This window comes from Crocodylus porosus, unplaced genomic scaffold (genome assembly GCF_001723895.1).
Source record: "Crocodylus porosus isolate Cpor-Errol unplaced genomic scaffold, CroPor_comp1, whole genome shotgun sequence".
In the NCBI taxonomy this organism is placed as follows: Eukaryota; Metazoa; Chordata; order Crocodylia; family Crocodylidae; genus Crocodylus; species Crocodylus porosus.
In genome coordinates, this window is record NW_017728907.1 from 52,627,347 (window position 1) to 52,640,827 (window position 13,481).

The window sequence follows — 13,481 nt, forward strand, 5'->3', positions numbered from 1 at the left end:
AGTTCTGGGTGCCGCACTTCAGGAGGGATGTGGACAGCATGGAGAGGGTCCAGAGGAGGCCACTTCCATTACCAGGGGACAGCAGGGCAGGCCCTACGAGGAGAGGCTGCAGGACCTGAACCTGTTCAGCCTCCACAAGAGAAGGCTGAGGGGGGATCTAGTGGCCTGTTATAAACCAGTCAAGGGGGATCAGCAAGCACTGGGGGAGTCCCTGTTCCCCCGAGCACTGCCAGGACTGACCAGGAACAACGGTCACAAGCTGGCAGATGGTAGATTTAGGCTAGATATCAGGAGGCGCTACTTCACCATCAGGGCAGCTAGGATCTGGAACCAACTTCCAAGAGAAGTGGCGCTGGCTCCTACCCTGGGGGTCTTTAAGAGGAGGCTGGATGAACACCTTGCTGGGGTCATTTGACCCCAGTATTCTTTCCTGCCATGGCAAGGGGTCAGATTGGATGATCTGCTCAGGTCCCTTCTGACCCTAGAAACTATGAAACATGGCCGGGGGCCCCAATTTCAGGGCCGTGATACAGCTGGGCCTTCCATTCTGAAGGTAGAGTGAAGTGACCCCTCCCCCATACCTCTAATTGGCTGAGGGGTGTCGCAAGTCCCACCCCTCCCAGGCACTGATTGACCGCCCTAACTGGAGCTGCCTAGCTTGTTAATTCACTAATTATCACTCTCTTAAAGGAGCAGAGGGCAATAATTACTGAGTAAACAAACTCAGGAGAAAGGGACTTTTGGCAGGCTTTTCCCTGTTTCCCCCCTCCTCTCCCCCTTCTGGAGACAGAGAGACAGGAACTTTTCCTGACTTTCTCTCTCCCCTCTCCCCCATATTCCCTGCTTCAGGAGACAGGCAGTCTGCCTTTTTTTTTTCCACACCTCCCATATCCCTCCCCCTGCCCTTCTAGGAGACAGCTTTTTGCCGACTCTTTGCCAGCTTTTTGAACATAGCCAGTTCTTTTTCATGTGGAACCAGCTATTTTTCACAGCAGACTGCCAATTGTATGATTTCATGGATTTCACAGAAACCATGTATTTAGTAGGTCCCTACTCATTAGGCACCTATACACACGCAGCGAGACTGCTCCAACGCACTGTAATTAATCACGTCTGCTGGAGCGTGTTAATTACTGTGCTCCAGCAGACTCCAGCATCATGTGCATCAGCATCCCCATGCTATAAAATGGCAGTGGGAGCGCTTTAACTAAAGCTCATTTGACCAGCTTCAGTTAAAGTGCCCCCACTGCCATTTTTCAGCTGAGGGATGCTCCTGTGCTTTAACAGGGGGCTGCTCTAATTAAAGCACTTCCCTACCCTCTCAAGACCTGGGAACACATGTATAAACACCCCTTGATTTCAAATGGAAGTTAGGCACATGGATATCTTTAGGGACCTTGGCCCAGGTACATAGCTGACTATAAACACAGCCAACCATAAGTAACTTAGGATGTCTAAGACTGCGTACACACCTTGAAATAACTTGGAGAATTCTCTTGGGCTTATTCTCCTGGTAAGAAAAAACTTACCTGGAAGTGCCTGAACAGACATTTGAATGCTGAGTCCCTCTGCACACAATAAAATGTGCTCTGCAGATTCCCTCAGTCTGCCTGGAGATAGAGAGCAACAGTGCACAGGGCCGGCCTGATTGGCTGATATAGACTGCTCAGAGTCTGTGCTTCAGGGGGACACAGACTATGTGGGATTAAGAAAGGGGTGTGTTCTGCTCCCTACTTGGCTGGCCAGCCCAAGCAACACACAGTTTCTGGGTCCAGGGGGGCGGGGGCTGGCTTCTCTCAGAAGGGTAAGTTGTACAGACATTCATTCTCCAAGGAGGGGTGAGGAAGAGGAGAACAAAGAGGAAGAAGATTTGGAGACCTCCTTATAAGATATTAGGAATGTCTCCATTTCTTTTACAATTCTTGGTTGGAAATTTTCAGATATACTCAGCTGTTTTAGAAAAAAAATTCAACACAAGTAAAGAACTGATTTATAGAATAAAGTAACAGGAGTTCAAACCCCTGTGCTATGTGAAATACTCTGTCTTTATCTACTTAAGAATTTTTACCAATTCTTAAAATTAGTTATAAAAACAAATCTCGTTTTCTTGAACATATATACAAAAATCATATCACGAGATCACCATACTAAACTAAATGAAATGCATTTAAAGTGTACAAACATCAGATTCCATCTTTTTCCAGTGCACATTATTCCAACAGTGAATTACTCTCACTGCTAAAAATCAGCATCTATTTTGAACGTGACTGGGTGTAGTTTTATCTTCAACTAAAGGATCTTGCCATGTCTTTTTGGATAGATTAGACAACTACCTACTTCCAAAAATCTCTTCTCCATGTACCTACTTGCAGACGATGAGCAAGTTGCTCTCTTCAATAATCTAGACTGAAACTCCTCAGTCTCCCAGCAAGGAATATTTTCATAGTTTTATAGTAGCTAGAGTCAGGAGGGACCTGAACAGATCATCTGGCCTGACCCCCCTACCACAGGCAGGAATGAATACTGGGTTCACAGGACCCCAAGACATTACATTCAAGACTTCAAATTCATTCTTGTAGTTCTTTTATGAACCTTTTCCAGTTTTTCATCAACTGGATGCATGAATAGCAAAATTGGAGTGGTATTCCATTAAACTCAGTCATCACTGAAGGATACGGGGGCAATAATACCTTCCTACTTCTTTTGCTATCCCCATATATATCAATTTACCAATAGCATTATGTTAGAAGCTCACACGCCACTGGTAATCCAAAGTCAGGGTTCACATATATGGATCTGATCTTTAAAATATGACTTATATTCCTAGATGTATAGACCTGATTTTGTCTTTTTGAACCAGCATAACATGCTGATCAACTGAAATGACTGATAATTCCAAGTACAATATATTAACACAATTATTTATTTATGCATTAGGTTTTTACATGCCACCCTCCCCAACAACATTCAGGACAACTTACAATACATGACTGAACAACTCACAAGATAGGAAACAACATCAATTATCAAACTTGTAATCTCATTTTCAAGAAGAGCTGTATCACGATCTGTTTCTACAGAACCATGTTGACTGGCACCATTTCTTCTAATTCTTTAATGACTATGTCACTTATAAGTAGTCCCACAATTTTTCCTGGGAATTAATGTAGACCAACCCTACTGTTCACTATCAGAACCTCCCTAAATATTGGAAAAAATATTTTTTGTCTTCTAGAACACCAGAAAGATTAGCACACTCATTTACTTCATATTCTTGGTTGCAAATCATCCAGTTCTACAGATACAACAGTGCAAAAGCTATTTAGTATTCTCCCTACTTTCAGGGAGAACAAAAAGTATTACATTATTACCATAATATAAGGTTATGCAATTCTACTCCTTTCCAAATACAGAATGAAAAAATACAGGTAACCCCCACTGAACGCTGCTTCACTTAGCACTATTTTGCTACAACACTCATTTTAAATTGATACCTGATTTCACTTAGCGCTCAGCGAGTTTCGCTATAACGATTGTGGACGCCATCTTGGGTCATTAAAAACAATTGCAGTTCCCATCCTGGGTTGTCAAATACTTTCAGTTTTGCTTAACACTCGCTTTGCTTGACACTCAATTTTTCAGGAACCAATTAAGAGTGCTAAGCAGGGGTTGCCAGTATATACTTCTACCTTTCCTGCAACATGGTTATATCTTGAGCAGAGAGCCAGGCTCCAGAAAATTTAGTGTTCAAATGCTAGGAAAGTCACTGTGACCTCTGTAAGTACAGTACATTTGATTTTCACAGACCCCTATTTGCAAGAATACTACTAATAAAATACTACCAATAGAAATGGAAGATGAGCTCGGTGTAATGTTTTACTATTAATGATGGAGAACAGACAGTAAGAATACAAATGTCTGCAAAATACACAGCTGTGTTTCACTGAGATATTTTGACCTTGCCAGTGGCTAGACCTCTGCTATTGTACAAATCCTTGCCCCCACTGGCCATGCGTAGCAGGTGCAAGTGGGTGCACGTGCACCCCCTGAGAGAAGTGCTGCCAACACTGCCAGCAGTGCCCACGGGCAGTTGCCAATTGCCACTGGCCACCGCCCACCGTCAACCACTGCTCAGTACTCGCCACTCCACCCCAGGCCCCCTGCCACTGACACCGCTGCAGCCACCTGTGGGAGCTCCCCACTTGGCCTGCCCCCCCCCCCACCACAGTTGCCTGTGGGAGCTCCCCACTTGGCCTGCCCCCCCCCCCACCACAGTTGCCTGTGGGAGCTCCCCACTTGCTGCTGCAGGCCACCACCACCACCGCAGCTGCCTGCGGCCAGTCACTGTGCCTGCCCCAGCCTCCAAGCATCGTTTATGCTTACCCCCACATTCATTTTCCTGCCCCCAGCTTTCATACAAAAGAAAGAGTGTGTTAAGCTCTCTTGGCTTCTTCTCTCAGGCCCAAAACATAACAGGGAGGTTTAATTAAGGTTCACACAAGTTTTATATAGAGTTTGAAAAGTGTAATCGCACTAAGCACGCTTTAAAAAGAATATGATAGACTTGTACTAAATGACAGCTTGTTCACTTTGCCACAGAGAACAAGAGTTTTGCTGTCAGAACATCGGTGCAGCATTCCCAAGCACCGTTCCTATAAAACCAGTGGTGAGAAGCACTGTTGTTCTGCCTCATCTTACCTCCGTGGTTTTCAAGCAGGTATTGCCGTTGTCAGATAAAAGCGCCCCATGCGCTTTATGCATACACGTTCACTTGCCTCTACCTCGACGACTTTAAAGCAGGCAGGAGGGCCAGCTAGTGCTGCGGCCCTTCCTGGTCTGACCCCGCATGGCATCCGCCAGAAAGAGGAATGTGGGACAGTTCCAATTGTCCCGCACATTCTGTATCTGGGAGGAATGTGGAGGGAAGGAGAGGCAGACTGGGCCGGGCTGCAGCATGAACCAGCTCTCTTACCTGCTGTAGGGTTATCAGAATATGCTAATGTGGCAGGAGAGAGCATGTATGCTGCACCCTGGAGCTTTTTACCTGGCTGCTGCAGTGACACAGCACCTGTCACAGCACTTCTGAAGGGGGTGGGGTGGAGTGGGTGTCTCATGGCACCCTGCTTGAGAACCACTGCTCTATGGTGTGGCTGAACAGTAATGTTTTTTCTTGTCTTGAGGACCACGGAGGTAAGATGAGGCCTTCTCAGCAGAGGATGCTGCCACATTCAAAGAAGTGAGGAGGTTGAGAACCACTGCCAAAGTGTTGGTGCTCGTGGGTAAAAAGGATCCAGCTTCACTCAGATCATCAACTGTAGGCATCCTGTAAACTGTTTTCTTCTAGTCAAAGAAAGCCAAGTAGCTTTTACACTGTTCTCAATAGGTTTTTAAAAAAAGATCTTTCAAGAAGCAAGAGAACACCATACAAATTCAGTCAAATAAATGGAAACATGCAATATTTATACCTTTGCAGCTGTTGTACAATATACTTCACATTAAGTAGAGGACAAAAACATATTCTAAAATGCAGGTAGTAAACATTAAGGAAATTTTTAAAATCCTATTGCTTATCTATTTTGCTTTGATTATACATTTCACAATTATGCGTCCATCTTGCTCCATGTATTTAGCAGCTAGAATTTTTTAGCACAAGGTTAATATTTACTCAGTTACATTAAAAAGCTTTATACAGCTGTGCTATAAAAAAAATGGAAGCCCTTCATCTTCTTAAAAAGTTCAAATAAAAAGCTTTTCCTGAGCTAGTACTCATCTTGTGCTGATACATTCCCAGTGCTAAGTAGTGGCTCACTTTACATCCCTTCTTTTATTGCTCCATTTAACTTAGAGAGTTGAGCCCAAGAACAAGTTTGCAGTTATTACTCTGGCCTATTTACCTCTAACAGCCTCTAAGACTGTGTATGGAAGTTAATATCCCTTTTAATAAAACGATGCGTGTGTGAAGGGGGTGGGAAATGCAGCAGTATTTACTTCACTGGTGTCATCTTCAAAGTATCTTTTGCAAGGTTACCGGGAACCTCTTGAATCCACTGTTACATATGGAAATGGAAGCAATTACTTGGCAAAATCCACAATTTATTCGCCGTTTAAGTAGGCCTGTGTACTGCAGGCTGGAAGTGACCAGCATACTCCAGACCGGCAACCAACCCTTTTCTATGCTCGGGACTGAGTATAAAAAAGGGTTGGCTGCCGGTTCACAGTATGCCGGTCACTTCTAGACTTCTGGCCCAGCAGCCAACCCTCCCGCAGACTGGCAGCCAGCCCTTTGCGGCCCAGGATTGGGAACCTCTGTTCTAGACTTCATTAAAATTATTTAGAGGAAGACAGAGAAATGTACACAAGTCTTTTGTAAAAAGCAAGATTTTGTTTTTTAATAGAAATCTTAAATAACATTTGCACTACCACACTAATTTACCTGTAATACTGTTATGATGGTAATTTAACCAGATTTCATCAGGAAAACTATGCCCACTTGCAAAACACTGTTGTTTAACCCGTGATGAACTATGATCAAATCTCTACTACACAGCACAAAGAAAAAGAAAGATTACTTTCTCTCTTCTACAGAGCAGTGGATGGTGTTTGGGATTTTATTGCTATTAATGAACCTAACGTTGTTCAAAACCAACAGAAAACAAAATCATAGTTACCAAAGTCATAATTCACAGAAGTGCAACAGTGCATATCGATAGTTTACTGTATTATAGTTAAGGTTTAGAACTATGAAATTGTATTCAAGCAGTACTAAATACAACATTTGGCTGCAATTAAAATTGTGGTAATTCTCCTTTACCTACCTCTGCAGGTCAACTATTTCATTGTTTAAAGTATCAAGCTCTTTAATTGCAGAAAAATCTGCCACAGGACTCGGTCCCAGAGTGCTCTGCAAGATAAAAATTAACATCTTTAGCTTATATTTTGTGTTGTACATTATTAAAAAATAATTGATTAAATGTGGGGATCTAGATCAAAATAAAGTATGCTTGACTCCAAGTTTGTTTTTACAGAGCTTAGCCCCTTCTCTACTACAGGTGACATTTATGAATCTATCAGATCTTGGATTTTGTTGTGACAAAGTTATGATTTAACACTTCTAAAATGGTCTAAACGTTTTAAATCATCTGAAAGCCACGGAATATTACCCTCATGGTGTCATGATAGATCACAGAAGAGCACTGTCAAGAAAACACTTCAGTTTTAAGTAACTATGAATCAATTTTAAGCATCAGCAACGGACTAAAAACTGGTGTCCTGTCCTACTGGGCAACAGAATAGGAAGTCTGATAAAAAGCTGTCATGATAATGAAGTTAAAACTTTGGCTGATGTCTCTAACAAAACACGCAGCAATTTTTTGAAAAGTTTTGGAAAAAAAAGAAGATTAAATATAAAAAAGGTAAAATTCTAGACAAATACTACAGCTAAACTCCACTGTCTGCCAGAACAAAAGCTGAGCTTTTCATGACGAATTTCTAGGAGAAACATGAGCTCTTTCAAAGGAATTATAGCACCCTAACATGAGGCCTGGTCATGCAAAGAACCTCATCTTTACTTGAAACATTATTTCATTACTAACATTAAACTAATTTTCTATTAATGATTTAAAAATTATTAGCTTCACTATTACTTTTTTTTTAAAGTTATTTCTGCTCACCTTTACAGGTCAGATAAGCTTGTACCATGACGTATTATTGATGCTTTAAGCCATGCTTTCAGGTGCATGCAGTTAAACCAAAGAGAAATGCCGGAGAACAACAGATCAAATTTTGGACAAGTCACAGATGAAACAACAACATGAACTTTGTATTTTCTTGCTCTTATGTAAAACAGAACTTTACATCCAATGAGTGTTTTTAGTTTTGCAGAAGTCCTGAGGTAGACGACTACCAAAAGTAACACAATCATGGTCTAGTAAACCATGAGTTAATTTTAGTAGGTCTTGAGCGGAAGTTCCCTGTACTCTCCGTTGCTTCCTTCTACAACTTTGATAATCATTTCCCTTAAAAAGATGCTTTGATCAAGAACAGATACAAAGCTAGTAAGAGTAGCCATACAAAGTATGTCTGGTGGCATTGTCCAAGTCCATTCACCCAACTGTGGATATTCATCTCAGTCCTATCATACAAGGTCCCTGCAACTCTAAGACTCATGACTAATATGCAGACTTGCAATGAAAAAAAAAAAATCATTCAGTGTTGGTTTTCCATGGATTAAGATGTGCAGTGCTTTAGATTATACTACCAGTTTGCATTTATGATGGGATTCACATGAGTCTTCTGATGTAAGAGATGAATAAATAGTCTTTCATATCACCTATGTTCTTCCCCTAATGAACAAAATACTATTCAATAACTCTAACTGTGAGGTACATCAGTAAAAGGTAGAACAGCACCACAGGAATGATTACTGGCAAACCTGCTCCTTTCTCCAGTAAGTCATGGTATATTACTATGCCTAAACTTTTTTCTACAGAATGCCATCACAGTGACCAAGTTAATCAAGAGAAAAAAATGCATTCAAACAGTTCTCACTGTTTGAATAACAGTGGCAATGGTGACAATGTTCAACCCTTTTCCTTAGCTGCTGGCAATGCCATAAGTGTTCTTGACCCTTAGCCTTCACCTACTGATGCCCAAAGAGCAGTAAAGGAATTGTCTTCACCAAATATTCTTTTTGACAACAAGGCATCTCTTTGTAGGAGCTCAACTCATTGAGAATTCAGTGCAACCTAGTAAGTGGAATTTTATAAAGTTCAAATCACTCTGAACCTCTATCTTCCCCTCTTTCAAACAATCTCAGTCTCTTTTTCTGCTTTCGTGCATACTCCCTGGAAGATTCAACTGATCTCAGTATTTTAGGAATACTGGGAAAATGCCCTGTGTGGTGCACTAACAACTAAAGCAGCCAAAATAATGCTGATTTCAGCTGCAGTCATGACCAACATATTTATGCATGGGTCCATGCTTCTAGAACAGCACAAAATATGAGCACCAGCGATATCATCAGCTGTCAGTTTGGGTAATTAACCTGTCTACCCCAATTTTTCCAGCAGTTTCAATAATTTACAATGTGTGAACTGCTAAACTTATTTAGTGTCAATGTGTACTGTTTAACAGCCAACAAGGTTCACCCCAGAGATGCCTGTATTTCTGTGATGGATGGAATACAATCATTTTACACAGAGTTAACTAAATATAGTTTGTCAGTTCATGCTCAAAAAGCACCTTGAGACTCTTCCAGATGAAAGGCAATAAGCACAGCAGTAGTTTCAGATGGCAACATAGTGCAATATATCAAAATGCTGTGCTATTTCAAAGACTACTTAAGAGACATTTAAAAGATGTGCATTATTAAATCAACAGACAGTAAATATTAGAAAAGCAAAGAATCTCTAACCTTGAGAAAGCAGAGTTAAGAAACTGACAGAATAATAAAGATGTAAAGCAGAGTGGTGCAGAATGGAAAAAACAGTCGAAACTAGAAGAGACACAGAAAGGAAAGCAAACATACAAAAAAGATTAGTAAAGTTGCAAACGAAACAGTTTCTTTTAAAAACAAAATGTAAAAGTAAATTAGGTGCCAATTAGAGAAACTCAAAAGTAAGGCAAAATTTTGAGTTTCTTATTTTTCAGGTGAGAATTTCTCATTCTGTTATAATGAAGATAGTGCAGCTATGTCAGTGCTTAGCACAACCAAGAAAAGGTGTTTAGTAATAGTCCAAGACAGCTATAAAAGTATTAAACAGAGACCATCTGGCTGAGACTTGATTGCTGCTCTACTAAATACCACTTTAGCCAGCTAAATATTGCTATGAATAAAAAAATTGATATTTAAAATATCAAAACGCTCCTTTTTTAAAAAGTAACTACAGAGTTGAAAAGGTCTCATTTTAATAGAAAACAATCTTAACTTCCTGAAAGAGGGAAATGTGGTAGTGACACTGAAAAAAAAATGTCTACACACCAAGGGAAAAAGAAAGCAAATTTAGTACTGGAATCCCTTGGACACTCAGCAATAAGTGTATTCATTCAAAAAGCTGGTATTATGCTTTCCCTATAGTAAGCTCTCTCTGCTTGGTTGGCTGTGTAACATATGACAACTAAAAATGGATGTACCAAGTTCCTCCTCTTCCTGTAAAAATGTAAAAGTTTGGGGGAGAAGAGGACAACTAATACACCTATCCTGGCAATTAAGTTTATTTTCTTCCTTGTACTACACCTATGTTTTAGCATACCATTAAAAGGTTCCCTCCCCTGCTCCCACAATTTGAATTCATGAGTTTAATATGTCTGAGGTTTCTGTTCAAATGTCAAAGAGATTCTTACCTTCTGTAAGCTGACCCTGTCTGATGGAGGAATCATCTCTGGAGTCAAAACCTGAGGAGGATCAATGCCCTTTGTTAACTTCTGATTGATTAAATGGAAAGCCAAAGCAAACTGTTCCTTTGAAAGCTTTCCACAGTCATGCGTGTCACAAAGGGCCCTATACACAAACACAGAGAGAAAGATATATACATGTTAAATGGAACATCTCAGTTAATCTCTCTTAGAACTATCTAGTTCTAAGATTGTATGTGCAAATTAGGGAAAAGTAGGGCAACTGCTGGTACTCATTACTACTGTTTATCTTCAAATGTATTAGAACCACTCCTGAATCCTCAGCACTGCACAGCACATCGCCATTTTTAACAAGGATAGGAAACGCACATAAAAGAAAACCCTAAGGCTCAGAAAACAATAGGAAATTTCACCCAAACCTTTTCTCTTTATACAGAAAAGATCCACAGATTTTTCCAATGGGTCTTCCATCTCTTCTGGGAAAGAATTAGGTGCATCAGTCACTGACAGCAATAGAATACCCTGTGCCTGAAGTTCTGGCCAATTAAGAAAACTCTAGGGTTAGAAAATTTCATCCAACTTTCCCAATTCGAAAACTGTATTAACTAGTCCTTGGGGAAGAGGATGGGGGGCTTTGGAATACATTTTTCCCCCGTTATGGAAAATAACACCACACAACTTTGGGGGTTAACTTCTACTTTGACTTCAAGTTATCATTTAGCTTCAGGATAAGCCAGATCCGTGGACTACAGCTACTGAAGAAAAGGGGTTTCCAGGTAAGCTGCCAGAATCATCTTCCTATTCTCTCTCATCCTGACATCCACAGGAGACTCTTACTTGTAGTGTGGCTTCAGAGTATGATCATAGTTTAATGGTGAACATAAAAAGGAGGTGGGGAGCAAATAAAGCCCTCGCTATGTTTTAAAGGATGGTTTCTGTTTAGCAAAAGCAGGGTCTCAAACACTCTATCAAGAAAATGTACTCTGAAAACCTTCCAGCTTCTGTAGTCATTCTCTTACGTTGAACCTGGGATCTTTTCATCCAGGACAGGAAACTATTTCTTGTCTACAGGGTTTACCTTGGAAATTAATTCTGTACAACTTGCAAAGGGCCATTTTGTTTCAAGGAGAGGTACAATACTAGTTCTCAGTAAGTGCTTCCAATTTCAAAACCTCACTGAGTTAAGACTGAAGTTACTGAGAAAAAGTACTTTCAGTGTGTAGGAAGTATGACAGCATCACCCTCCATCAGTTCAATCTGTAAATACCAACTCATGGTTCCTGTGTTGTGCTGTATGACCAGGTGAAACCTTTTCTTATGAAAGAAGATTAAAGGAGTGTACCTCGTTTGGTCTCTCGACACAGAGACTGAAAAAGGATATGAACACTCTTGAAAAAACACCTACATGGAGTGAATATTAGGGAAGGAGAAGAGCTTTAGACTGAAAAACAACACACGATCAAATGGCTACAAACAGGCTACAATTTATCGAACTGGGTAAATTTAGATTAGATCAACCTCAGAAGACTTCTAACTATCAGACAGATGAAGTCTGGAATTCTGTATTTGGTAACATTTTCTGAGAAGAGATCTTGCACCCAATAATGCACAACCTGAACTCACAGTGAATTCTCCAGCACCACGTGTCCACCTTTGCCCTTAATTTAAAATACTCCAAGGGCATTCCTATGCTACATATTTGTTTCACTTGTGTCTCCATTAATCCCTCATCAGAAAAACTGCTCAGGGAGCTACCTGGGAAATCTTTTCCTCCCAAGACTGTCAGTATTGTTACCACTGCATTAAAGATATCCTGTAAGGACATGTGAGAATTGAATAGCAGATAAGAAAACTACTGTCACCCATCTACAACATCAAAAAGACATAATCAGGATTGTTCAGTAGAATCACTTTTAAGACAAACTTCCAATAAGAACTTATTTAGATATATCAGGTAGGGAGCTGCTCTATTTGTCCCCAATTTCAGGCTAGAAATAGAAGTATTGTAACTAGCTTGCCATGCAAAGTGAAGTAGAGACCTTTCATACTGTGGTCTTCCCGTGGGTTGCTAAAATGGGGAAATGAGACTAATTGTTCCCCAAATTCTTGCACACATTTCATTCAATCAAAGCTAGCCCTTTTGCTCTCAAATTAAGAGCACGGGGCAATGAAAACGAATTTATCTCCACAGCAGCTAGGTGGAAACCCTAAGATAGCTCTGAGACAAGAGGACAACTACGACAAGACGACGACTGTGACTCCGCACTTATTCTTTTAGTACTGGTAGAGTCATTTTCTTCTGACGTATGTCAAACTGCTTCAACCTGCCAAGCACTCTGAATTTTTTTCTATCTGACAGGAAGCAAGTTGACTACTAAACAGTTTGAACAGCTTCAGGCTTCCATAGTTTCCCATTGTATCATTAACATAGAACTGACTGGATACTCTAATCAGATAAAAATCCCATATCCTCACTTTAATATCATTTTCTGCCTTCTCTTTCCATAGACTTGCTCTTACATCATATGACTTCCAAGTTGAGAGAGACCATATTTGCAACACCAGCATCTACTTTTATTTGCAAACAAATGCAAAGGCACTTCAAGCATTGGATGATGGTTCAGATTTTATTTTTAATTGTGTGATAATATCTAAGAAGTTTTCATGCCCAAAGGATGGGGCCAAAATGAAGTGCTTGCTTGCCACAAGCCCAGATAAACAGAAAGTCCCTTTTTTCAGCAAACTATTCAGTTGCCCCAGCTAAACATGTGAAATCTCTGACAACCTAGACGTAGCCACTGTTATATTCAACAGTGATACCGGTTTAAGTTTTAACTGATACACGCTGGTGAACCTTGCAGTCCTGAAAAAATGGAGGCTGGAATATAAAGAAAGAAGTGGTGGAGAAGGAGGCTTCCCAAGGCATGTTTATATGGCTAAGCTGAAACAAACCACTCTGGCAGCAAAGTTGATAAGCCTTTGCAGAGTCCTCCACTAACGGGGTTATATAATTTCTGGTTCAGGACAAAGCAAGTACAGTGCTGCTTTGTATTGTATGTCCATGTTCTTACTGGCTGCCAGTAGTTCCCGTTCTAGGCTGCTGTCCCTTATTCCACAGCTGTCTGCTA

The 13,481-nt window shown here is 40.7% G+C and overlaps 1 protein-coding gene across 2 annotated transcripts in view; it reads right to left on the reverse strand.

Annotated features, from left to right (window-relative positions):
- EPS15 (epidermal growth factor receptor pathway substrate 15) overlaps positions 1 to 13,481 on the reverse strand; it is a 107,554-nt gene that overhangs the window by 56,852 nt on the left and 37,221 nt on the right. For both annotated transcript variants that reach the window (XM_019531407.1, XM_019531408.1), the window contains exons 11-12: positions 10,342 to 10,498; positions 6,816 to 6,901 (exon numbers count right to left, since the gene is read on the reverse strand). In XM_019531407.1, the coding sequence (XP_019386952.1) occupies positions 6,816 to 6,901; positions 10,342 to 10,498 (243 nt within the window). The remainder of the gene's footprint in view (positions 1 to 6,815; positions 6,902 to 10,341; positions 10,499 to 13,481) is intronic.